Source organism: Notolepis coatsorum (genome assembly GCF_963971535.1).
Source record: "Notolepis coatsorum genome assembly, chromosome: 9".
In the NCBI taxonomy this organism is placed as follows: domain Eukaryota; kingdom Metazoa; phylum Chordata; class Actinopteri; order Aulopiformes; family Paralepididae; genus Notolepis; species Notolepis coatsorum.
In genome coordinates this window covers 136,889,968-136,915,979 of record NC_140173.1, presented here as the reverse complement: position 1 = coordinate 136,915,979, position 26,012 = coordinate 136,889,968, and the positions used below count along the sequence as shown (strand labels likewise).

At 42.8% G+C, this 26,012-nt stretch overlaps 1 protein-coding gene across 1 annotated transcript in view; it reads left to right on the top strand.

The window, feature by feature from the left end:
• The window catches only part of oprm1 (opioid receptor, mu 1), a gene marked incomplete at its 3' end in the record, with an annotated part of 53,254 nt that overhangs the window by 16,191 nt on the left and 11,051 nt on the right, over positions 1–26,012 (top strand). Inside the window, 3 exon segments of the mRNA XM_084322016.1 lie at positions 3,645–3,820; positions 4,675–4,853; positions 10,838–11,031. Of these exon segments, the coding sequence (XP_084178142.1) occupies positions 3,645–3,820; positions 4,675–4,853; positions 10,838–11,031 (549 nt within the window).

Sequence of the window (26,012 nt, the reverse complement as noted above, 5' to 3'; positions counted from 1 at the left end):
GCAAACTAATGAAAGTGGAACAGCTACGAACCTCCATATACCATCCACAGACGGATGGACTGTGCGAGCGCTTTAACAAGACCCTGAAAAGCATGCTAAGGAAGGTGATGGAGAAGGATGGGAAGAATTGGGATCAGTTGTTGCCCTTTCTGATGTTCTCTGTGCGTGAGGTCCCACAGGCCTCCACTGGCTTCTCGCCATTTGAGCTGCTCTACGCCCGCAAGCCGCGGGGTCTCCTGGACATCGCAAAGGAGATTTGGGAGGAACAGCCGTCGCCCCACCGGTCTCTCATAGAGCATGTGCAGGTAATGAGAGACAGGATGAAGGCGCTCTGGCCAGTGGTGAGAGAACACATGCAACAGGCCCAAGACGCACAGAAGCGCATTTATGACCGGGGCGCACAGCCACGGGAGTTTAATGTGGGGGACCGAGTCCTAGTACTGGTACCGACAGCAGAGTGCAAATTCCTAGCCAAATGGCAGGGACCCTACGACATAATCGAGAAAGTGGGTCCCGTCAACTACAAGGTCCACCAGCCCGACCGTAGGAAGCATCGACAGTTATACCATGTTAACCTGTTGAAGAAATGGCATGCCCGGGATGTGTTGCTCTCGCCCCCCCCCTCTTCCCCCTTTTGCGCAGCAGGTGGCAGAGGCGGCCGATGTTCCCATCGGGGAACAGTTGTCCCCGACCCAACGGCAGGAGCTTCGGGAGCTGGTCCAACAGAACCGGGACGTGTTCTCGGCCACGCCGGGCCGCACCACATTGGCCCAGCACCACATCATTACCAGCCCGGGAGACAAGGTAAAGCTGAAGCCCTATCGTATCCCAGAAGCAAAAAGAGAGGCAGTCAGAAGAGAAGTGCGGGTCATGCTGGAGATGGGAGTAATTGAGGAGTCTCATAGCGGGTGGTCCAGTCCTATTGTTTTAGTGCCAAAACCCGACTCAACAACCAGGTTCTGTAATGATTTCAGGAAGCTTAATGAAATTTCAAAGTTTGACGCCTATCCCATGCCTAGAGTGGATGAGCTCATTGACAGACTGGGCCTGGCCAGATTTATCACGACACTAGACCTAACGAAGGGTTATTGGCAAGTCCCTCTGGCCCCCGCCTCAAGGGAGAAGACGGCTTTCTCCACCCCAGATGGGCTGTTCCATTATAAAGTTCTCCCGTTTGGCCTGCATGGGGCGCCATCTACCTTTCAGAGGCTGATGGACAGAGTACTACGGCCCCATCGGGAGTATGCAGCCGCATATCTCGATGACATTATCATCCACTCGTCAGATTGGGACACCCACCTCCAAAAGGTGAGAGCGGTGTTGGGGGCCCTCCGGGAGGCGGGTCTCACCGCCAACCCAAAGAAATGCAGGCTGGGATTAAAAGAGGCAGAGTACCTGGGGTTCACAATAGGCCGGGGCAATGTGAAACCGGAGAAGAGGAAGATTGATGCAATAAGGGAGTGGCCTCGCCCTTTAACCAAGAAGCAGGTCAGGACATTTAATGGGCTAGCGAGCTATTATAGGAGGTTTATCCCTAACTTTGCTGCTCGCGCTGCTCCCCTCACAGATCTGACCCAGGCGCGGCGGCCGTTCACGGTGAAGTGGACACCGGAGGCGGAGGCGGCGTTCGAGGACCTCAAGACTGCCCTCTGTTCGGGACCGGTGCTGATCTCCCCGAACTTCGACAAGGAGATGACGGTACAAACAGACGCATCAGAGGTGGGACTGGGAGCGGTCCTCTCCCAGCAACTGGAGGGTGAGGAACATCCGATTTTATATGTGAGCAGGAAGCTGCTGCCACACGAGCGCAACTATTCTGCGGTGGAGCGCGAAGGTCTGGCAATTAAGTGGGCACTGGAGACGCTCCGCTATTATCTGCTGGGGAGGCGTTTCACGCTGGTGACGGATCACGCCCCCCTAGTCTGGATGGCCAAGACAAAGGGGACCAATGCCAGGGTGACTCGATGGTTTCTGGAGTTACAGTCATTTAACTTTTCTGTCATTCACAGGTCAGGGGTGGCGCATGGCAACGCAGACGCCCTCTCCAGGAAGGATGCCTGTTGGGCGTCGGACGCTCTTCCCCGACGGTCGGAGCTGGAGGGGGGGTACTGTGGCAACCCCAAGCCACCCCTGGGCTTGGTGATTGATGGGCGCTATGTGGCGACCCAATGGCTGGGCGCTGCCCATGTTTGGGCGTCCGCTTCCGGACGCACCTGTCACTAAATACCCATCAGAGTGATTACCTGATTAGCGAATCACGGCGCGGTGCGCCTGTTGGAGAGGGGGGACTTAATGGAGCCGAGGAGCCTCCTCTCAGTCCCCCGTAGCAGCGCAAGGCAAAAGGCCACAGAGCGGAGACGCCGCCCGGCCGACAGCAAACCGTTATTATTTGACTAAGAAAATAAAGAGTATGATTTTGGGAACTGCAACCTGTCTGTGTGTTGTTTATTCTGCCACCCCTACACCTGGAATTGCCACACAAGCCATAACTATTTGTAAGCTAGACTGTATAGGTACGTTTTTAATTTTCCTTTAAAAATGTGTATGGAGCTGGCGTTTCTGATGTGTGTTGGTAGTGTGTTCCATAGTTTTGGGGCATAGTTGGCAAATTCCATACTTCCTATCCTCTTTTGGTTTCTGGGCGTGTCTAGTAAACCTGTAGTGGATGACCGTAGCGTTCTTGAGGGCAGATAACTAACTAGGGAATTTGCTATGTATTTGTGAGTGTGTGAAAAGAGAAGTGAGTGTGTGTGTGTGTGTGTGTGTGTGTGTGTGTGTGTGTGTGTGTGTGTGTGTGTGTGTGTGTGTGTGTGTGTGTGTGTGTGTGTGTGTGTGTGTGTGTGTGTGTGTGTGTGTGTGTGTGTGTGTGTGTGTGTGTGTGTGTGTGTGTGTGTGTGTGTGTGTGTGTGTGTGTGTGTGTGTGTGATGGTGTGTGTGTGTGTGTGATATGTTCAATCTGTGTAGGGACAATTCACTGTTCTCTGATATTTCAGCAAACAACCCCGGTGTTGTTGTTGTTAATGAGAATAACAGAGAGAGAGGGTCTCATCCTAGAAGTTGGCTGTACGTTTGACTACAGTCTAGACTGAGGAAGCCTTTACAACCAAAATGTTAAAGTATCAACTGTTAGAGCATACCATATCACAACTCGGCTACAACTGTACACTTTTAGTCTTCATATTTGGAAGCCTGGGTCATGTTCATAAGTTGGGTGTTAGAGGCCTTCAGTTGGCCGGTCTTCTGAAGAGAAGAGCCAAACAATTAGCAAGATATTGCTCAGTGTCAGCAATTATTGGCAGCCGCGCAATTTGGAGAAGACGCTGCTATCTGTATCCATGAGCTGTGTGTTGATTGTCAGGTTCATCATCCATGTGTGTGTGTAACTTTGGTTGCCATTGTCAATTTGGGCGCGAATGTATCAGAATAACCCACAATGTACAAGTGCACTGATAATATTTGTGTCCTTTAAACATTGTCTTTATGTGGACATAAATAAAGATTCTAAATGTGTGATGGTGTGTGCGCATGCGTGTGTGCGCGTGCGTGCGTGCGCTGGCATGCGTGGCATGGGTTGGCATCGCTGTCCAGTACCATATACTGTATGTATTTGTGATTTCTAATGTCTTTCTTCCTGCCCCACACAGCCTCGGATGTCATCGACTGCACCATCATTTTCCCCCATCCATTCTGGTACTGGGAGACCCTGCTGAAAATCTGCGTCTTCATCTTCGCCTTCATCATCCCAGTCCTCATCATCACCGTCTGCTACGGGCTGATGATCCTCAGGCTGAAGAGCGTCCGCATGCTCTCTGGCTCAAAGGTCGGTAGAGCGCAGTGAATGTTTTCATTTCAGTTTGTCTTTTTATTGTATCGTATGCATTTTCAAACCAGTAACTCTAGTTAGTTAGTTAGTTGGTTAGTTAGTTAGTTAGTTAGTCCGTTTGTTGCTCAGCTTGAGATGTGTTTCCTAATCCTATGAAATTGGTTTTAGTACAGTTGAGTGAAAACACAATCTTTGTTTAATGCTTTGTAGCCTTGAATAGATTGAGCCTGCTGATTGATTGATTGATTGATTGATTGATTGATTGATTGATTGATTGATTGATTGATTGATTGATTGAGCACATGGCTCCCGTGAGAAGGTGTGCAAAGCAAATACTTTGAGGGAAAAGTTATTAGGGAAAATCAAACCAAACCTAAACCTATTTATACTTTCTGCATCAGAAGATGTTTCACTACAAATATATATATTTATATCCATTGTGATAGAATGCCACAAACTACTTTACTCTTAGGGCTGTCTCTCAGGCTGACATTGTTAGGTTACTTTCACATGACTACACATCATTGAATGGTTGTAAATAAACATGGATTTAGCAGGTGATGTAAAAATGTACTTCCATCTCTTTCTCTTCTTTCTCTTTCTCCTCCTGTCACCCCCCCCCCCCCCCCCCCCACATTTTTTGTTCCTCTGAAAACTAAAACTATATGGTTCTTTGGCCGAGGTACTCGATTATCAAATAGTAAGTGAATAGTTATGTTAAACAGCGTGTTAAGAATCAGAGACTATGACACTTGACAGTATAATATGTTTAGATCACCCAATGCCCTCCTCCTCCACGTTGTTTTCTTCTCCTCCTCCCATCGCCTCCTCTCCTCTTATTCCCCCCCCAGGAGAAGGACAGGAACCTACGTCGGATCACCCGCATGGTGCTGGTGGTGGTCGCCGTCTTCATCGTCTGCTGGACGCCCATCCACATCTTCGTCATCATCAGGGCCTTGGTGAACATCCCCAACTCACTGCTGCAGACCGTCACCTGGCACTTCTGCATTGCTCTGGGCTACACCAACAGGTATGCAGGGACACACACACACACACACACACACACAGATGCACACACACACACACACACACACACACACACACACACACACACACACACACACACACACACACACACAGATGCACACACACACACACACACACACACACACACACACACACGCACACACACACACACACACACACACACACACACACACACACACACACACACACACACACACACACAGATGCACATACACACACACACACACACAGATGCACACACACACACACACACACACAGATGCACATGCACACACACACGTACACATTGACACTGAGGGGACCCCTCAGAATGCTGAGATGGTGTGCATACTATATGATTCAGACTTCCCTCCCAACAAAACCGAGATTTAAAGGGTGGATAAAGAACGGTCTCACAAATTACTCCTCATTCGTTCACAAAGGGGTGTTCCAGAGCTTTGAATCTCTACAGAGAATACACAGACTAGAACAAAACGATGTCTTTAGGTACCTTCAGGTACGACACTATTTTAATAAAAAATTTGGGGGAGAATTAGAAACGGGAGAATCGGTAATTATGGAAGTGTTGCAGATCAGCATGCAGATCATTAAAGTGTAAGAAGATCGTCTCTCGAATATATGGTGGACTCTGTCAGGCCAAATGTATAATGTATGTATATAAAGGAGAAATGGGAAAAGGAATGTAATATGTCAATCTCAGAGGATGTATGGGATCGATTATGTATACAACAATGGGAAACAACATGCTCCAATAACTGGAGGGAATTCGGATGGAAGAACCTAGTAAGGTTTTTGATCACTCCATGACAGAAAAGACATCAGGGACCCGGGGCGGGATGCTGGAGATCCTGTGGATTGAAAGAAGCTAATCATTTACATATATTTTGGGAATGAAAGACTCTGGCACCATATTGGCAAGAGATAGACAGGAACCTAGAAGCCATTTTTGAGACTGACATCCCCTTTGATTTCGCAGGCATTAAAGCGTTCCGTCTTGAGACGGATTTCCGTCAATTTGATTCGGAGTCGTGACGGATTTTCCGTCAATTGGCTACCTGGTATAATATGATTTGTAGATGCATACAGATTGAAACTAAATTGAGCCAATCAGAGGCATCAAATATGATGAAAAATTGCTCTTTTTTTCTACCGTTGCCGCGCCAAGCAGAGTCATTGGCGAGCAATAATGGCAGGACGCAGCGACTCGAGAGACAGGATTGCGCTAATAGTTTGTCGTCGGAAATGTATAATAATCGCAAGATACATTCAGACAGTGTTGGATTTAACTAAATGGATTCATGGACACATTTATGCCCGGACCACAAAGCTTATTGAAGGGTTGGCGGCGGCGCGACGGCTCTACCAGTGAGTCCGTCAGCCTGTTATATGAAAATGTAATTGTAGTGCTGTCAGACACTGATACGGGTTGTCTTTTCCTTTTAACTAACGCTATTAAATAAAAATATACAGTGGAGGTTAAAATAAGAATATGACTTTGCCTGAAAAAAAAAGTTCAGTCAGGAGATGTTTTTTATATGACGCACCCCCGCGGGAATCGACTTTACCATAAATCATAGGCTGATATACGCAACGTTCTCTTTAAACATATAAATGTTACAGGACAAAAGTAATAGATTTAATCACTTTTATTCTTTTAAACTTGGTCTGACCGATCTTCAGCATACATAGACAATGAACAGGCAGGTAGATTCAGAAACGTATTCACATCATTAGGCTATGTCAGAAAACACATGTGCACAAATCCTGCATTAGGCCTACTTCAGCGGACAAAACCCAAACAAAACTTATTTCTCACGCGTTGATCTACCTCTGATACTCATCGGCGCCTGTATGAGCGTGGAAACTTGATTCTTGGCTCTACAACACAGTGGTCTATAGTCACAGTCAGGACAGTAGACGCTACAACACAGTGGTCTATAGTCCAAAGACTACTAGAGGAACCTCTGGATGCAGAAGACTTGTGGATTAAGTACAAGACACATACATTTGAAATCTATATTTTATGTTATGCTTGCATAAAACCCAGAATTAGGAGTTTTCTGTATGTAAGCTGCACTTTTTTTTGTTGTAAAATTGCATTATGTATTATTAAAGCACTGTTTCCCTTGTTTAGTTCCTTGTTCAAGTTATAAGCTTGTTCAGTTGTCACAATGTAAATAAAAACGTGCACTGAAAAGTTACAGTATGTAGATTTGTTTATTTGTATGACAAAGTCAGAGTCAATCAGTTTTATTTAATGAATTGAAAACAGCATTGATATTACGTAAAAGCAAACTGGCAATAGAAAATATGTTCAAAATAATCTAGTTCCCTTAAAACGCTAACGCTATTAAAGAAATATATACAGTGGAGGTTAAAATAAGAATATGACTTGGCCTGAAATTCAGTCAGGAGATTTTTTTTTGCTTTAATCCCTGATTTCGACACCTTATACCTAGGAAACATATCCTTTGAAAAATGGGATTTCAATGATAAGAAATTGATCAAGATGCTTTTGATAGCAAGCAAGAAAGCTATCACGAGAAGATGGTTAAAACCAGAGACACCCACAATAGAAGATTGGTTAGATGTAATTCATGATATATACATAATGGAAAATATGTCATTTTCAATTAGAATCCAACTGGAAAAATTCTACCAGATTTGGACGAAATGGACAGAATATGTCAAACATGAAAGGTCAGACTTTAGTTGAAAGGATAAAAGAATAGGAGGATAAATGTACTTTTTACACGAAAACCTAAGAACTATATACTTACCGATGTGAAACAGGAGATGATAATCTTCCCTCAGTACAGACGCTAGCATGCCAACTTTATTTTATTTGATTTTATTTATTAAATTGTATTTCATTGCATTCTATGTGTTTTATTATAATTGTATTTTTACTTTTCATTCCTCTTCTTCCCAACTAAATTTTTTTTTTAAACTTGGGACAAAGGAAAATAATAATAATAAATAATAATGCATTCAATTTGTACCGCGCTCTCCATTCGTGAGAATCTCAGAGTGCTACAGGAGATATAGACAAAAGTTAAATGAATAAAACAATTTAAAATGAATAAAAACAATTAAAAAGACTAACAACCAGTGAAATGGAAGAACCTAAGAGTAAAATAAAATAAAAATAAAAATAATAGTCAAATGAATAGAAGTAAAAATAAAAGTAAAAGAAAATTCAGGCAAAAGCCTTGTTAAAAAGAAATGTTTTTAGGCCCCTTTTAAAAACCTCAACGGATTGTGGTGCTCTCAGGTGGATGGGGAGAGCATTCCAAAGTCTGGGTGCGGCGGAGCAGAAGGCGCGATCGCCCATGGAGTGCAGCTTAGTCCTGGGGGCTTTGAGGAGGTAGGCTGTGCCGGAGCGGAGGGAACGTGAGGAGGACTGGGGGGTGAGGAGTTCCTTGAGATAGGCAGGGGCACCACCGTGTACGCACTGGTGAGTCAGGAGGGACACCTTGTACTCAATTCTGTGTTCCACATGGGAGCCAGTGAATAACCAAAGAACACTCTGTATTCCAAACGAGGAGTTTTGATTAACATTCTCATTCTTCATAAAAATGAAGTAAATGAAAGGGAAAAAAGGACATTAAAATTGATGTACAAATTTCAATGTTGAAAAATGAGTGTAAAAAACGTGTTGTTGGCCATTACTTACTTCTTCATGCAAGCATTTCCATCCAGTCATTCAAACCGCAGCCAAATTTCTTCTGTGCACTTCCCCGTTTCAGCACTCGTGCTCTGGATGCAAGTTATTTTATCTTGCGCTATATGTTGGAAAAAAGCGACTTGCAGTAACATTCCAGCAATCCATCAGTCCTTTTCCAAGCTCTGTATGGTTGGTGCACACCATGCCGTGCCAAAGATACAGTAAATCTTAACCTTTTCACTACCACACTACAGAAGGTTTAACCCTTTCACTACCACACTACAGACGGTTAACCTTAGCTTGAAGGCAAGCGAAGAAAATGCTGCATTATATCAACATAGGCTATGATTTATTTCCCGGTTAGATTCCCGCTCCTCCCAGGCAGCGTGTCCTTGAGCAAGACACTTAACCCCTAATTGCTCCCGATGTGCAGGTTGGCACCTTGCATGGTCGCCTCTGCTGTCGGTGTGTGAATGTGTGAGTGAATGGGTACAAATGTGAGGAACAAATTGTAAAACGCTTTGGATAAAAGCGCTATATGAATGCAGCCATTTTAATTTATGAATGCAGCCATTTACTCCTGAATTCTGGTAGGGCCATGGCCCTACCGGCCCTATACATTCAGCAGTCTTTGTCCAAGCCACATGTTGATCATCGATTTGTCGGGGGATAAATAAATAAATGAATGAAAAAAATCTATATAATATCTTTGGTGTTTATGTATTTATTTATTTGTGTTTCTTTATAAATGTATTTATCTCTCCATTTCTTAATGCATTTATGTATTCTTCAGTTTATTTATTTATCTATTTATTTATTACGACATATAAAAGACATGGCCCTCCTTACAAATGGACAATGGTGTATATCAGTGGTTCTCAAACTGTGGTACGCGTACCACTAGTGGTACTTGGTGGTACTGCTGGTGGTACTTGAAAACATTTCCAAAAAAGCAAAAAAAAAAATGTTTGCAGTCAGGCCACTGAACTTAGAAGCAGGCCAGGCCAGTGTTTCTGGTTGCGGCGGCGCGATAGTTAGATAATCTAAGTGGGGAACAACCAGGAGATCACTGTGACAGAGAGTAATGCAGTCTAAACAGTCATAAATCTTTAATTCAACTTCAGCCCTGATCATAACCATTTATTTTTAGATTTTTTTGTAATTGCTGCTAATCATTGACACATGCCTAGCCTGTAATAATCCCCCCCAGAAAAATTTACTTTGCATTTGATATATTGAAAATATTTTACTTTTTGTGTGTTTTTTTTTAACAATAATTTGTGATGCCATCACACAAACTGGCATTTAAAGGGTAAACATTCAAAAATGTATTGAATATGTGTTTTCTTTTCTTTTTTACAATAATTTGTGATGCCCATCACAAACACTGGCATTTAAAGGGTAAAAATTCAAATATTCCTGCACCAGAATGCAGGAAATTAAGTTTTTGTAACAAAATAATTGTGTGGGTGTGTGTGTGTGTGTGTGTGTGTGTGTGTGTGTGTGTGTGTGTGTGTGTGTGTGTGTGTGTGTGTGTGTGTGTGTGTGTGTGTGTGTGTGTGTGTGTGTGTGTGTGTGTGTGTGTGTGTGTGTGTGTGTGTGTGTGTGTGTGTGTGTGTGTGTGTGTGAGAGAGAGAGAGAGAATGACGGACAATTGCTTGCTGTGTGAGAGAGAGAGAGAGAGAGTGAGAGAGAGAGAGAGAGAGAATTAAGTACATTTGCTGAAATAGTTGTTCTTAATTTTCTCACTTGCTATGTGAGAATGTTAGTTATTATGTTCTCAATGCCCCTTGCATTGTATGATGTGTCGAAGCGTTTGCTAGTTCTAGTGCTATCTCTTTGTACATTGTGGCTGTGTCTGACAAAAGTTAACAATAAATAATGGTATCAGGAATACATTTGCCTCCTGTGTGAACTGTGCATAGCTGAATAGACTGTATTTGAACGCCGGTCATATGGTGGTACTTGGAGAGCCAGCTACGTTCTCAGGTGGTACTTGGTGTGAAAAGTTTGAGAACCACTGGTGTATATACACCCACACACACACATACATACAATGCGTCTATGCATGTATTATGTACAGGCAAGGCCGGGTCAGATATTACTCACATTCTTTGCACACTCACGCACTCACGCACACACACACTCTCTCTCTCTCTCTCTCTCTCTCTCTCTCTCTCTCTCTCTCTCTCTCTCTCTCTCTCTTTGTTATGTGATGTTTTGTTAACGTTCTTCCATTAACATGGGTGTGTTCTCAAAGTCCTGCCAGTAAAGTGGATGTCCTCCCCTGTGACCTGCAGCAGCCTGAACCCAGTCCTCTATGCCTTCCTGGACGAGAACTTCAAGCGTTGTTTTAGGGAGTTCTGCACCGCCAACCCCTCTGCCCTTGAACTGCAGAACTCCTCCCGTGCCGGAGGCGCCGGCCGCAACCTCCCACAACGTGAACATAACAGCCTGCACACGGCAGACAGGACCAATCAACAGGTGGGAATCTGTGTGTGTGTGTGTGTGTGTGCATCTCTGTTTACGTTGTCCTGAATGATTCCGCTTAAAACTTAATCTCTCCTAAAAATCTTCCCCTTAAAGGAATACGCCAACATTTGGGGAAATTAGCTTACCGTCTTCTCTTTTTTTGATCCACTTTTTCTCCTCCTATTTTTTCTGTATTCTCCTCCCATCCCAATTTTAGTCGTTATGCCAATTCCCACCCTCCCCTTCCTGGTCGTTGTGCGCGCCTCCCCCCACTGGTCGGTCTAGGGAGCCCTGAAGTCTATCACATGCTTCCTCCGATACATAGGAGACAGCCAGCAGCCTCTTTTCACCTGGCAGCGAGGACTCTCATTGGTGAAGTGTAACACGTGGGAGGTCACACTACCTTCACCATTTCCCTCCCTCGCTGTGCAGGCGCCCTGACCGACCTGTAGGAGTCGCTGTTTACAACGACCAGATTACCACCCACCGGCTTCCCTCCTGCTGACTCTGCCAATTGAGCCAGTATGACGACCGGCCAAGCCGGAGGCACTGCTGACAGCCGGATTCGATACCAGTGTCTCTGCAGTGGTAGACAGACGCTTAGTCCCCTGTGCTACCCGGCCGCCCAGCTTACCGTCTTCTCCAGAGAGAGACAAGAATATAGATACCAGTTTCCTCTCTGTGCCTTCAGTAGAAAACTATCTGGTTGCACGTTAGCCTAGCTTAGCACAATGAATGGAAGCGGACAGTGCTGGTTAGCCTAGGCATTGTCCAACTAACATCTCTCCCGAAGGCTAACCGGCACTGTCCGCTTCCATTCATTGTGCTAAGCTAGGCTACCGTGCAGCCAGATAGCTTTCTACTGAACGCGCAGATGGCGTGTTCCTTTAAGCAGAGTCAAAGGTGTCTTCTGACGTTTCACATGAGCTGTAGCATAATGAGAAATATATTCATGCCATCTTGTTATACAACAGTCATTACATCATCATGAAACATTACAATCTTTTAAGTCTAATATTACTGTATAGACATTTCCCTTTTTAGCTAGCATGGTCTATTTGGTCTTTGATTTAAAAGTATTTTGTAGGCTAGATGTGAGCAACACCAGGTTATACTAGTTGCATTATTGAACCCAGTACAGGGTTCAGGGCAGCTTAAAGAGTTAAAGGGATTGTTGTGATTTTTGGAACCCCAGCCCTATTTCCTCTGTATTTCCTATTTGATTTCCTATTTGACCGGTAGAGTCCTTTGTCAGTACAAGCCATGCTGTTCTTCGTACCAACTGCGGCTAGTAGCCTACTAATGCAAAGTCAATGTGGTCAAGCCCCTGTCTGTACAAAAAAAAAAAAAAAAATGAATTTTACTTTGTGTGAACTGTGGAGTACATTTCAATTAGCTTCAGTCACCTTGTACAGACAGGAGCTTGACCCCATTGACTTTGTGTTAATTGTGGCAGAGACATTTACAAAAAAGACCACCACAACACTTCCGGTATTCTGAAATCATGGGAGAGAGAGAGCCGCGGGATAAAATCTATGAATGTGGATGAAAGCCTTGCCATTATGTGGTTGTACAGTAGCTACGACTGTGGGAGTGCGGGAGACATGATCCAATAGACTTGTATACGCTGCATGCGCAGATTGATAAACCTAGATCTCTGGACAATACTCTGTATTGTGGGCAATTTGCGCAGTTTGGGGAGTAGGTGCGAAAAAGTGACTATAGCTCGGCCGAGAAAGTGCCAATCGATTTGGGATTGGTCTCTCCGTGTTCAGGAGACTCAGGCGTATAAAAGTCTATTGGATCATGTCTCCAGCACCCCCACAGCCGTAGCTACAACCACTTAATGTCAAGGCTCTCATCCACATTCATTCATTTCCTCCCCCCGCTCTCTCTCTCTCACATTATCTCAATGTTACACGGAAGTGCAGTGGTCTATGACATGACTCTTTCATATGTCATGAACTGTTTGGCGCCATTGGACTCAGTGGGGAAACATCCTTTTTTTTGTATCTCTCGAACCATTTCTCGTAGAGACTCGCGAGAGGGACTTAGCGGGGAGATCCGCTTTCATTTGTCTATGTTTGCCCCGCCCCCTATGCTTAAGTACCACCCACTTTTTGCATCTTTGGAACCGTTTGTCGTAGAGACTTGCGTCAGGGATTGTTGGAATCTGCGGGGAGATCCGCACCGGCGTCACCCACACTTTCACAATTTCCCTGCAGAATTGTCTAGTTATATACAATTATTATTTAACAGACCTTTAACCATTAACTCCTTAACTCATTCAGCGCCAGGGATTAGACGGGTCCCGTTGTAGCAATGCCACGCTTTAAAGATAGGAGTGCGTCACCTTGTTTGTAGAGCTATATATGTGACTTGCTCTTACAAAATCAGTCACATTGACCCGAAAACACATTTTGAGATGTATGCACCAATGGAACGAGGAGAATGTTAGCTTTCCAATTATACAAATATCACCGTTCTACTCAAAATATCAAGCAAGTTATGCCCTACTACATATCGGATTCACCAAAACATATTGTGGAGAAAAAAGCCTTCAAAGTTTTCAGTACATTTTGAGACATTTATTGATGTATTCACACAACTATTAACACAATACCAAACATGATAACATTGAAACCTTACCCAGGTATGTATTTATGAGGCGTGTGTGTGTGTGTGTGTGTGTGTGTGTGTGTGTGTGTGTGTGTGTGTGTGTGTGTGTGTGTGTGTGTGTGTGTGTGTGTGTGTGTGTGTGTGTGTGTGTGTGTGTGTGTGTGTGTGTGTGTGTGTGTGTGTGTGTGTGTGTGTGTGTGTGTGTGTGCACACTCATACAAATAAATTACAACATTAAGTAACATCTCTTATAAAGATGACGGGTGACAAACAAATTGTTTGGCTCAAGTGAAAAAGTTAAGTGGTAAAGGTAGAACCATTTGCATGTTCTTGGTATCTAGGGACATCTAGGGACCTCAGTGAATGCATTCCCAGTGTCAGAAATATTGTGTCTATTACTAGGCTTTCTTAAATTGTGATGAAACAAAGGAGAATATGAATTATGATTTTTCTTTGCATCTTTGACAGTCAATAACACCATGCTAAAAATGACCAGACATGAATAATAGTTCAGTACCTTCTTGAGATCACGTGTACAAAAAATCTAAGCAAATGAATAAAGGGAAGATGATTAAACAAAAGGTTTTGTAGATAGAGTACTGAATTCTGACATCCGGACACATTATATTATAGAATATAGAATATCAGGCCCCTCCCACCACCCTCTAGCTAGTGCTCTGTCTCTATGTCCATGGCTATACGTCTCAGCTTCGTTTCCTAGTCTGACTAAACCCGGAAGAGCTCTCACAGCTATCACATCTTTCCCCTAGCAACCGTGGCCATCCCCGTAGCCACGCCCCTTCTCTCGTTACTAAGTGACACGACGCCATGGCAACGGCGCTCTTGTCACCTCTGACGCACTTTTCCCTTTATCTATCTCTTCCCCATAGCAACGGCTTCTCTGTTGATATTAACTTTTTTTTTTTAAATTGGCACTGAAAGTGTTAAGCATCGGGCAAAAATGTGGCTAGTTTTACATAGCACGTCTGACGATTGCATACCCCAAGTAATTTGCTATTTATTCTTGAACCACTTATAGCACATGCATGAGTCTGGTCTCTTTTGAAAGGAAACATTCTGAACACAACAAATAATAATCACTCTGAGTGCTAATGTAATTGTAATGTAATAGAGTTACAGTGGTTTGAACACACTGAAAAAATTAAATAAAAAGTTTACTCACGTTTTGTTTACTTGTTGCCAGATGTGTATTTTTGGGTTCTGAGAGGTAGGAGCTGGAAAACATAATGGTTCCATAACCTGAAGACTTGTCTAGTAGAGGTCCGAAGCTGATAACAATCCCATGGAAAATGAATGTTTTACAAATGTTTTTGTAATGTGTGTACCGGTAGAAATTCAGCATGATTATCCAAAATGGCCGTCCGCTCCCATTCATTCAGAGGCTCTCGTCAAAACAAGGGACTTCTTCCTCTTCTTGTGTAACTATAGAAAGAAACTGTGGCTAAACAATGAAGACATTTTTATGCTCTTTTCTTTGGTCATAGACCTGTTCATATAACCTGAACTCCTGAGTAAACAAAATAGGTTATCCAATTTACGAGTAGCCTAATGTTAGTCTAGTTTTTGGTGTTACATTATGTAACACCAGCCAGCAAATGAACTTAGCAATCAAATGGGATGTAGGGACCGCTGAGGATTATACTAGCATAGTCCAGCAAAGTTACATCCTATTCATCAATCTCACAATATTCGCTAACTTTAGACAGATGGAATACAGCCTTCCATCTAAAAACATAACTGAAAACTTAACACAGTCATGGTTGCCAGTGTTTCACTTTCTCCTCTCTGTGCGATGCCGATGGATAGGATGGCCGTATCCTTCAGAAAACGTCTGGAGCCCGTTCATAATAGTCATCTTGTGCAAAATGCTCTGAGCAAACACGATGGTTCTTGATTATTTCTATTGGTCTATCTGATCTTTACTCGCTAGGTACTAACTTAGTCACATTGGTTTCATTGATGGCAGTTACAACGGGGCTTTTGATGTGATGAAATCACTGCGCCCAGTGGTTCGGCAAAAACTAATTCTAGTATATCTGCTTAGAAAACTAAAATGTCTCATTTTATTTATTTATTTATGATGGGAGTCAGAGGCAGAGTATCGAAAGCCAATGCTAGGCGTTTAATCGGCATTCGAACAATTGTAAACAAACACATTGTGTATTGCACTACCAAAGCTACCTAGCATGTCCTATATGCTCTGTAAATAACTATGTACAGATACCGAGATGTCACACCATGTTACCTGTTACCTGTTTATTGCACAATGTTGTTTTTATTGGATTCTATTATATGTTGTACCACAGTATTGCACATCGTTGCGGGCAAGACCACCCGCATTTCATTGTATACCTGTATGCCGTGACAAATAAAACTCTTGACTTGACTTGACTTGTTAGCAGCAAAACCGGAACTGACTGCCAAACAGAAGTTACCGCACACTCAACAGTCCGTACGGAACCCCTCTCCCCAACCCATAGTTCTGTGGGGGAATTATGTCAATCCACCACAGACTAAGAATTTCTTTAGCCGAGGACAGCCCTAATCCATGTATATTTATTGAAAAATCTCATTGTAGTAGTAGCTTTGATTTGTGCTGTCTTTGACCTTTTTACAGTGGAATTGCAATGGTAACTTATGTGTGAATAAAAATATAAATTAGTGTATTATCCTTGTCCTTACTATAGTATATTTGGTTGTGGCTCACTAGCCACCAGAGCTAGTACTGTATGAGTAACAGCATGGATTGTGCCGAGAAAGGATTCTACCAATCAACAACATCATTTGTTAGTAGGAAATAGGGCTAGGGTTCCAAACATTTGAACTATCCCTTTAACTGATTTTAGTTTTTCATGGGGAAATAGGTTTCTGTTACATTACTAATAGGCACAGTATTACATATCACATGTGTGATATGATATTATCAGCACTTAATGTTAAGTAAAAGAAAAGTGACACAATACTGCATGAAAACAGCAATGATACACACAGTAAAGAGTTTCTATGTCATCTCTTTGTCTCTCTCCCTCTCTCTCTTTGTATCTCTCTCTCTCTCTGTGTGTCTCCCTCTCTCTTTCTCTCTTTCTCTCTTTCTCTCTCTCTCTCCGTCTGTCTGTCTGTCTGTCTGTCTGTCTGTCTGTCTGTCTGTCTGTCTGTCTGTCTGTCTGTCTGTCTGTATGTCTGTCTGTCTGTCTGTCTGTCTGTCTGTCTGTCTCTCTCTCTCTGCAGGTATGACTAGCCATGGATGGGTTGTCAGTGGACTCTCGCTGCTGTGGCGGCGTTGTCAATGACGACCTCAACTCAGAGATCACGCAGGTCACTACAGGGCTCTGACAAACAAACACACATACATATCATGGCACAGCCAGGATACCACCACACACACTGCTGAGATGATGAAGCATGCAATTTATACCGCAAAACTATGACAGAGTAGGCTACCAACTCGCCGACCCTACCAAGTGGCCTCACTACTAATTGCATGGCTAGAGCATCACTTAATAATGGGCTTTTACTGTTGCCCAAGTGGAATTAGCTTGAAATTAGCCCTCAGTCATCTCAAGTGAAACTTCTGAGAGGGGCTTCTCTCCCTGGTTTCTTCTGTGTGAAACAGAGAACCAAGCACCCATCCCTCCCCACGGCCTTGCTGTAGAAACACTAGCTGCACTGCATACCTTCAGTGAAACCACCTCCCTACCGGCCACTACTGTCTTATGAGTGTACACTCCGTCCCTTAATGTTTTCTTTTTAACACTTTGAGTGCCAAGGGTCCGGTGCCCCGGAACCCTGTTGCGTGCCAACACTCACTTCAATGATAGAGCTCTCATATTTGCGAACGCATAAACTATATCTTAACTTATGGCTATGTGTATAATATGGCCGTCGCTTATCAATGACTTGTTTGCAGTCAACATTGTCGAAACGGATTGTTTTTTAATCGGTTAATTTCCGTTTTATACCATTTTGAAAAACGTTTGTTTCTTGAAAGTTTCAGAAAATTTCAGAAGATTCTGTGATAATCGCCCTTTACTGGAATATACTGGAATACACAAAAAACATTGTCATTTTTCGGCCTATTTATGAATCGTTTTCAAATAAACACTAGATTATTGATAGTATATGTGTACTTATGCACGCTATAGAAGCGGGCTGAAAAATCGATTATCCATTTCCTGATCACACACACGCACACACACATAGGGCCCACGTTGATATATCTGTGAAAAAAGCTCTGATTATCCCAAGACTGGTAAAATAGATTCCTTACTTCAGATCAGATCTTCTCCAAAAAGATTATTCCAATTCCTGATCGCCATTCCAAATATCGATTGCGTTTATTGATCCAACGCTGGGTACTGGAAACACACATTATCCGCTGTTCTGGTGGTCGACGATGACTTCGATCGTCTCGGGTTACTTGTCTGACAAGTAAAATGTGGAAGCAGGACTTTTTTTTCTCCATGCGTTTCATTCAATCCAATCCAAAGGGGTGCAATACCATCCGGAGAGACGATAGGGGGCGGTATTTTCCCAATGGAGCTCAGAGAGAGTTCCAGTGGTAACGTGAGGCTAGATTGATGAAATATGAATGGAAAGCGCTAATAAAACAAAAAGACTAGATCTCTCGTCGTTGGCACTGAACGGTTGGCCTGAACTAACGAGAAATCTCGTCGTTGGCACTCAAAGTGTTAAGGTGACTAGGGGGTGTACTGTTCTAAACTTACTGGTCTAAGTTGTTGTTAGTTGTTGTTGTGGTTGTTGTTGTTGTTGTTGTTGTTGTTGTTGTTGTTGTTGTTAATGCAGTGAAGAAAGAAGAATACCGACAGTGTATAGTGAAGGCCGTTGGGTGTTCTGCTTGTGTGCAGCTCTGCACAAAACCAAGTCTTTCTTTTATAATCCACTAACCTGGCTTTACAGTAACCCAGCATGTTCACACACACACACGCACACGCACGCACACACACACACACACACACACACACACACACACACAGACACACGCACAAGCACACACACACACACACACACACACACACCATCTTCTGAGGCACTCTGTGTGCCCCTCGCTAACTAAGTGAAAAGAAAACAAAAGAAAAACATCATTTTCCATCAGCTGAAGGGCTCCGTAGCTCTCGAGGTGGCACTGAACAGTATTCTGAAGGTAAATAAAATAAGGCTGTCATTTCATTTCACCCCAGTGGATAACTGAACACTGTATTGGGTCTTGTACAAGGCAGCCGTTCACAGCTGTTGGAAAGTGGGAATGATTTAGAGAGGTTCCTGGGGTCAGGGCCGGACATAGCACATTTGGCACATGTATGTATGTTTTTATGGCCAAATATTGGTTGCAGATATAGAGGGAGGCGCAAAAACGGTGGTAAAAAAAAACAAAAAAAAACTTGGCCATAGTTTTTGGTGCCCCCCTCTGGGTGGCGCTCTAGGCAATCGCATATGTCGCCTTAGGAACCTCCGCCCCTGCCTGGGGGCTCTGCTTTGTGGAAATAGTCACAGTAGACACCTGCATTTCCAAATAAGGCAACCCAAAGACATCGCTTGGCAGAAAGTTAATGGCATTGACTTTGGTTCCCATCTGAATTTCCAAATACGGCACCCCAAAGAAATCGCTTGGCAGACATAATGGCATTGACTTTGGTTCCCATCTGCTTTCAGCATGAACTACCCCATTCGGAATAATCATCAATCTTTTGTTTCATGTTCTCCTCTCCTCTCCTCTCCTCTCCTCTCCTCTCCTCTCCTCTCCTCTCCTCTCCTCTCCTCTCCTCTCCTGAGGTTGACATACTTTTGATTGTGATTAAAGGGACAGTTCACCCCAAATAAAAAATGGATAGAGTAATATCAATACATCCAGATCACCCCGTTACTCAAGATAATGTTGTGAGCCGTTTCATGTAGGAACTATTTTCTACCAAACTGCATCCCCATAATAGTGAATGGGGTTGTAATTCGGTAGACAATTATTCACAATAAGGTCTGTGAATTATCTTTAGTAACTAGGTCAAGATTTCTGAGTTTTACAAAAGTAATTCCTTTGGCGCGTTGAGTGCCACAAGCCGAGTGCCATTCAGCTCCATTCATGTATTGGAATGACGGCAGACAATACGTTTTATTGAATTTTGCACCACCAAACATTCTATTGGACTGGATTCACATGTGTAACTATGGACTACCACAACCAGCGAAGACGACACAGCAGCTGTTACCCAGGACACAGAGCCTGACAACACGAAGACACTGAATGATTTACCACTACTACATGACTAATGATTTACTACAGCTAAGATAGCTACAGTATGAAGATGAATGTGACAGGAACCTGCTCTCCTTACAAAGCGTTCGATGAGTGAAGCAAGCAGTCAGGATTGTATATCTGTCATAATCTTGATAAGTGCTCATGCTTATGTCTTGTGCTGTATGCTGTAATTTGCGAGTTGCCTTTATTGTCACTTTGCTATACTGTATATCAATATTTTTATATTTGAAAAGATGTGCACAGATCCACGTGATTGTATTAACATATTGTGTATAGTAATGTAAGTATATTGTTTTTTGTTTATAAATATAAAATCATGAAATCACCAGAAATCCTTTAAATAATGATGCCACACCAGCTTGGCAAAAGAATGCTCACAAATGTGCCATTTTTGTAATCTTGAATCTGCCTTCAAAATTCAAGAGGTCTATAACATTGAAGTATTAATGGGAATGTATAAATAAATGTACAACGTCATATGACTCGTTCATGCTTTGAAAGAACAGAGTCTGTTTGAGATTGTTCTAATACTGACTAATGCCTTATAATGAGGATAATTTGACACTGCTTGCGTACATTCAGCATCCGTTCTTTTGTCGGCTTTCTCTGGAAGGTACTACAGTAGACAGCTTTTGGCTGGTGGAAATGAATTTGCTTGCAGGTGAACATATACAATATACTCTTGGAACTGTATTGTGAAAATGAGATTTCTTTCTGCATAGTGTATATTGATTATCATTTTGAATCGCTATCAACGATAGACACCTCTTGAAGAGCTCTTCAAACAACAATATTTGATAGAAAGAAAATAGGGATGGGGAGGAGTGTTAAATGTGGGTTAAAGGGGCACTTTAACCCAATGCTGATTTCTTTGTTACACATATCCCAAGGCTCTAAACTGTTCTCCACACATTCATTTCATTTGGCAGTTATTGAGAGTTTGAAAATCTCCTCCCATGATGTCATCAGAGGATACTGAATCCTTGTGTTGTGTTCATTACAGCTTAAAGGGGAACTATTTTACTATTTCTTTCACTATTTGGGCACTTTTACACAATTCCTGTGAGTCTATGGAACACCTCTGTAATATATATATTTTTTTTATTCATTGTTTTGTATTTCTAATCAAGTCCTCAAAACTAAAGACCTAAACCACTGTGCACCGTCGTGTTCGCCTGAACATTAACATGCAGCAGTGACTATATGACATCACATATAGGCACATTTTCAAACGACTCAGTTCAGTGAGGGTGAATATTGTGAGAGGAGAATTGGAAGAATGCGCCAATATGAGAATTTTTAGACATAGATCATATTAATATAAGTTCACATAGCTAGGAAACAATGCTAAACACTCAAAAAGGCCATTTATAAGATAGTTCCCCTTTAATGAAATGATCTAGGTGGAAGAAATTGCATTCCCTATTGCAATCCTTATCTCATTTATTACCGGTGAAGAGCCCCTTTTAAGTTTGTCTTGAAAAATTACTGATGAAGGTGCTCTTTGGTTAGGGCTACTGATGAAGGTGCTCTTTGGTTAGGGCTAATCAAACGAGACAAGGAGAAAGGGATTCAAGGCACACTCCATCATCTTTTATTAGACATATCAAGCCCCGCCATCCCTCAGACAAGCAACAGTTGTGATTGGAGGATCAAGAAAAGAGGGCAGGGTTTGAGATTTTTTTGTCTTGTACAATGACTGGCGGCTGTACATTATGCCATAGGCTATTTGATACCTTTATTGTGGAGTGTTCTATTGAGGTTTTAATGATTTGTATAGTTTATTGAGCAAGCAGATTAATGTAAGATTTTTTATTTGAAGTGTTCCTTTGGCCCCTTTTTTTCTTGTGAGGTTTTATATTTTATATACTTTATAGACAGTTGTTGTGAGAAAAAAAATCTCATGATGTGCATATTCGTCCAAAATACTGTATCTGTTTTGTCTGGTAAGAATAATTTACTGTCTGGTATCTAATTGCACTGATGATAATGACAACAATTGTACAGCATGCATGGCACTGAGTAACACATTTTCTCATGGTTGCAATGTCAACAGAATAAAATATGGAAATTATGCTTAATATATTTTTTTTCTAGTACCTCAATAAAGCATCATCTGAATTGCCTTTGTGTACTTGTTTCATTTCCAGGTATATCTAAATCCTTTCCTTCTCAAACTCTGCAAAATAAACTCACAAAAAGGGGTAGTTCACATCCCGCTGTGATTTCATATCTTGCATTTCCATGCCGCAGAGAACATTGACTGTAAAGTCAACTGTATATTGCTTCACGGTATATCAACTATATCAGCAGCATATGACATATTGGATGCAGAAAGGTGAATTTGAAGTCTTATCTTTTCACACATCTCAAAGAAATACAACCTCCTCGTTGAAAGTCTGGCATCAGCAGTGCAGTGCCTGTACAGGTAGAGTTACAGCCCAATGTTCCAGCCAGCAGTGGCAGCTGGCACGCTCAAAAGGAATTATTATTGTATCTGCTACTCCAGCTGATACTGTATCTTTTGCTGATCCAGCTACTTTCTTGAGCAAAAGTGTGCTACCACCACGAGTAAACTAAAGAGCAGACTCTTCTGGTATAGCAAAAAGAAATGATGATTAAAAGTATTTATTGCTTGGCTAGTTCATTAGTGGAACATTTAAAAACTGACATTTTTGTTTTCATCAGGGCAAAACATATACACAGAATAATGTAAAATCACATTTCTCATTGATCCCTGGGAAAATTATGGCATCAAAGAACAAGTCAACATGTCGACCTCCACCTGTGATTTAGTTCCCCTACCTGTGATTTAGTTCCCCCACCTGTGACATAGTTTCTCCACCTGTGACATAGTTCCCCCACCTGTGATGTAGTTCCCCTACATGTGACATAGTTCCCCCACCTGTGATTTAGTTCCCCCACCTGTGACATAGTTTCCCCACCTGTGATGTAGTTCTGCCACCTGTGACATAGTTTCCCCTACCTGTGACATAGTGCCCCCACCTGTGATTTAGTTCCCCCACCTGTGACATAGTTCCCCCACCTGTGATTTAGTTCCCCCACCTGTGATGTAGTTCCCCTACCTGTGATTTAGTTCCCCCACATGTGACATAGTTTCCCCACCTGTGATGTAGTTCTGCCACCTGTGACATAGTTTCTCCACCTGTGACATAGTTCCCCCACCTGTGACATGGTTTCTCCACCTGTGACATAGTTTCTCCACCTGTGACATAGTTCCCCCACCTGTGATGTAGTTCCCCCACCTGTGACATAGTTTCTCCACCTGTGACATAGTTTATCCACCTGTGACGTAGTTTCCCCACTTGTGACGTAGTTTCCCCACCTGTGACATAGTTTCTCCACCTGTAACATAGTTCCCCCACCTGTGATGTAGTTCCCCCACCTGTGATGTAGTTTCTCCACCTGTGATGTAGTTCCCCCACCTGTGATGTAGTTCCCCCACCTGTGATGTAGTTCCCCCACCTGTGATGTAGTTTCTCCACCTGTGATGTAGTTCTGCCACCTGTGATGTAGTTTCTCCACCTGTGATGTAGTTTCTCTACCTGTGATGTAGTTCCCCCACTTGTGATGTAGTTCCCCCCTTGGGTCAGTCAGTGAGGCAATAATAATAAATATGTGTTCTGAGTTTCTCGTAACACAGAAAATGATTAACCACCCGGCCACATTTTAATGATTAAAAGACATGAATAACTATTATAAAACACATCTCAAAAACAGGTAATCTGGCTGCTCAGACCATTTTTGCAGGATTTTGGGGGCCTGGTTAGATCACACTTGATTGATAGCTCCCGTTCAGCTCAAATGGCATTTTATTTTTCCATTCAATCACTAAAATGTTTAGCTATTATACCAAATCTATCAAATGGACTCTACTTGGTTAGAAAGCTTGACTAATTGACTAACTAGCAAACTAGGTTAGACCACCCAAATCTGTGTTTTTATTTAACTACACATCCCAGAGTATAGCGCTAACCTTTTTAGCATTTGCCATTCACATACATGAAATGGTTAGCATTAGCTTTGCAGGTTGTTTCTAAGGATCGACACTGCATTCTACAGTGACTGTAAATCCCGGTGTGGTCTGGGGTCAGTTATCTCCCTAACATCTAATGGTTAAGGTTATGATTTTGGGAGGGAAAGCTAATCCTAGACCAAAGGGATAACTTCACCCTGCCTGCAGAGCCAGACCGCCCCCCTAGCGGCACAAAGTCAACGTTATAGTGTGACGAACTAACTAACAAAAAAAACACAAAGGGACAGATCCATAGTCCACCCAATTTCCAACAGGGTGGGGGACAATAATGTTCCATTATGCTTTTCCATTGTTGAGATATTTATTAATAATAATAACTTTATTTATATAGCACCTTTCATACATGGATTGCAGCTCAAATTGCTTCACAGCTAATAGCATAAGATGAACATAGGCATAAAATGTGCATACAGTTGACAGAATAAAAGCAATGCATAAAGTGCAGACATAAGAATAGGTATAAAAGACAATAAAAGTACTGTAGTGCAATGTAAAAAGTGCAGACATAAGATTAGGCATAAAATAAGTACAATAAGTACAGTGTTGCTCGAAAGCATGTGAACCCCCCCCCCCCCGGAACAGTCAGTCCCCCAAACACCCCACACATCAATCCCCACCACATCCCCATCCAAGACACACCCCCTGATAAAGCATGTCATGACTGAAGGAAAACACAAACAGTCTGCGCGCCACTCACACCGCCATGTATGGCGACGGGAGTGCCACCCCCGTGGGTCGCCCCATCTCCCAAGGTCCCAGGAACCTCGCCACCACGAGGAAACCAGCAAACTCCATGCTCCCACCCCCCAAACTCCACAGAGGAATGACAGGTCACGCGACCTGCCGTCTCTCTAATTGTGCTGATTGCCTGAGGAGTAGCACCTGCGGGCAATCAGCCTCAGTAGACGGGTGGTTAAAGCATGGCATGTGACACACATCCGGGCGCCTGACCAGAGTGGAGTGTGGAGGTTGCCTATTTGCCACTGTGTGTGGGTAATATTATTGTGTTGGCCTTTTATGCCAGTTACCACTGTGTGTGGGCAAGTATATATTGAGTTGGCCTTATTGCCACAGACCTGTGTGGACTGATTATTGTGTCAGCCTTTGTTGCCCTTTGTGTATGGAACTGTGTGCTCATTTGATGTTCACACTGCTACATGGTACAGTAGCTTCAGTGTTTTTCTATCCTTGCACTTTCAGTGCCAACGACGAGATTTCTCGTTAGTTCATGCCAACCGTTGAGTGCCAGCCGACGAGAGATCTCGTTTTTAATCGTTTTTTTTTTATTTATTAGCGATTTCCATTCATATTTCATCAATTTAGCCTCCCGTTTACCACTGGAACTCTCTCTGAGCTCCATTGGGAAAATACCGCCCCCTATCGTCTCTCCGTGTGGTACTGCACCCCTTTGGATTGGATTGAATAAAAAGCATGAAAAAAATCCTGCTTCCACATTTTACTTCTCAGGCATGTACTGTAACTCGAGCCGATTGGATTCATTGTGGACCATCAGAACAGTGTGGAATCGGTGTTTCGACCACCCAGCGTTGGATCAATAAACGCGATTGATATTTGGAATGGCGTATCAGGAATTGGAATAATCTTTTTGGAGAACATCTGATCTGAGGTAAGGAATCTATTTTTACCAGTCTTGGGATAATCAGAGCTTTTTTCACAGAGATATCAACGTGGGCCCTATGTGTGTGTGTGTGTGTGCTGATCAGGAAATGGATAATCGATTTTTTTCCGCCCGCTTCTATAGCGTGCATAAGTACACATATACTATCGATAATCTAGCGTTTATTTGAAAACGATTCATAAATAGGCCGAAAAATTACAACGTTTTTTGTGTATTCCAGTATATTCCAATAAAGGGCGATTATCACAGAATCTTCTGACATTTTCTGGAACTTTCATAAAACAAGTGTTTTTCAAAATGGTATAAAACGGAAATGAACCGATTAAAAAAACAATCCGTTTAGACAATGTTGACTGCAAACAAGTCATTGATAAGCGACGGCCATATTATACACAT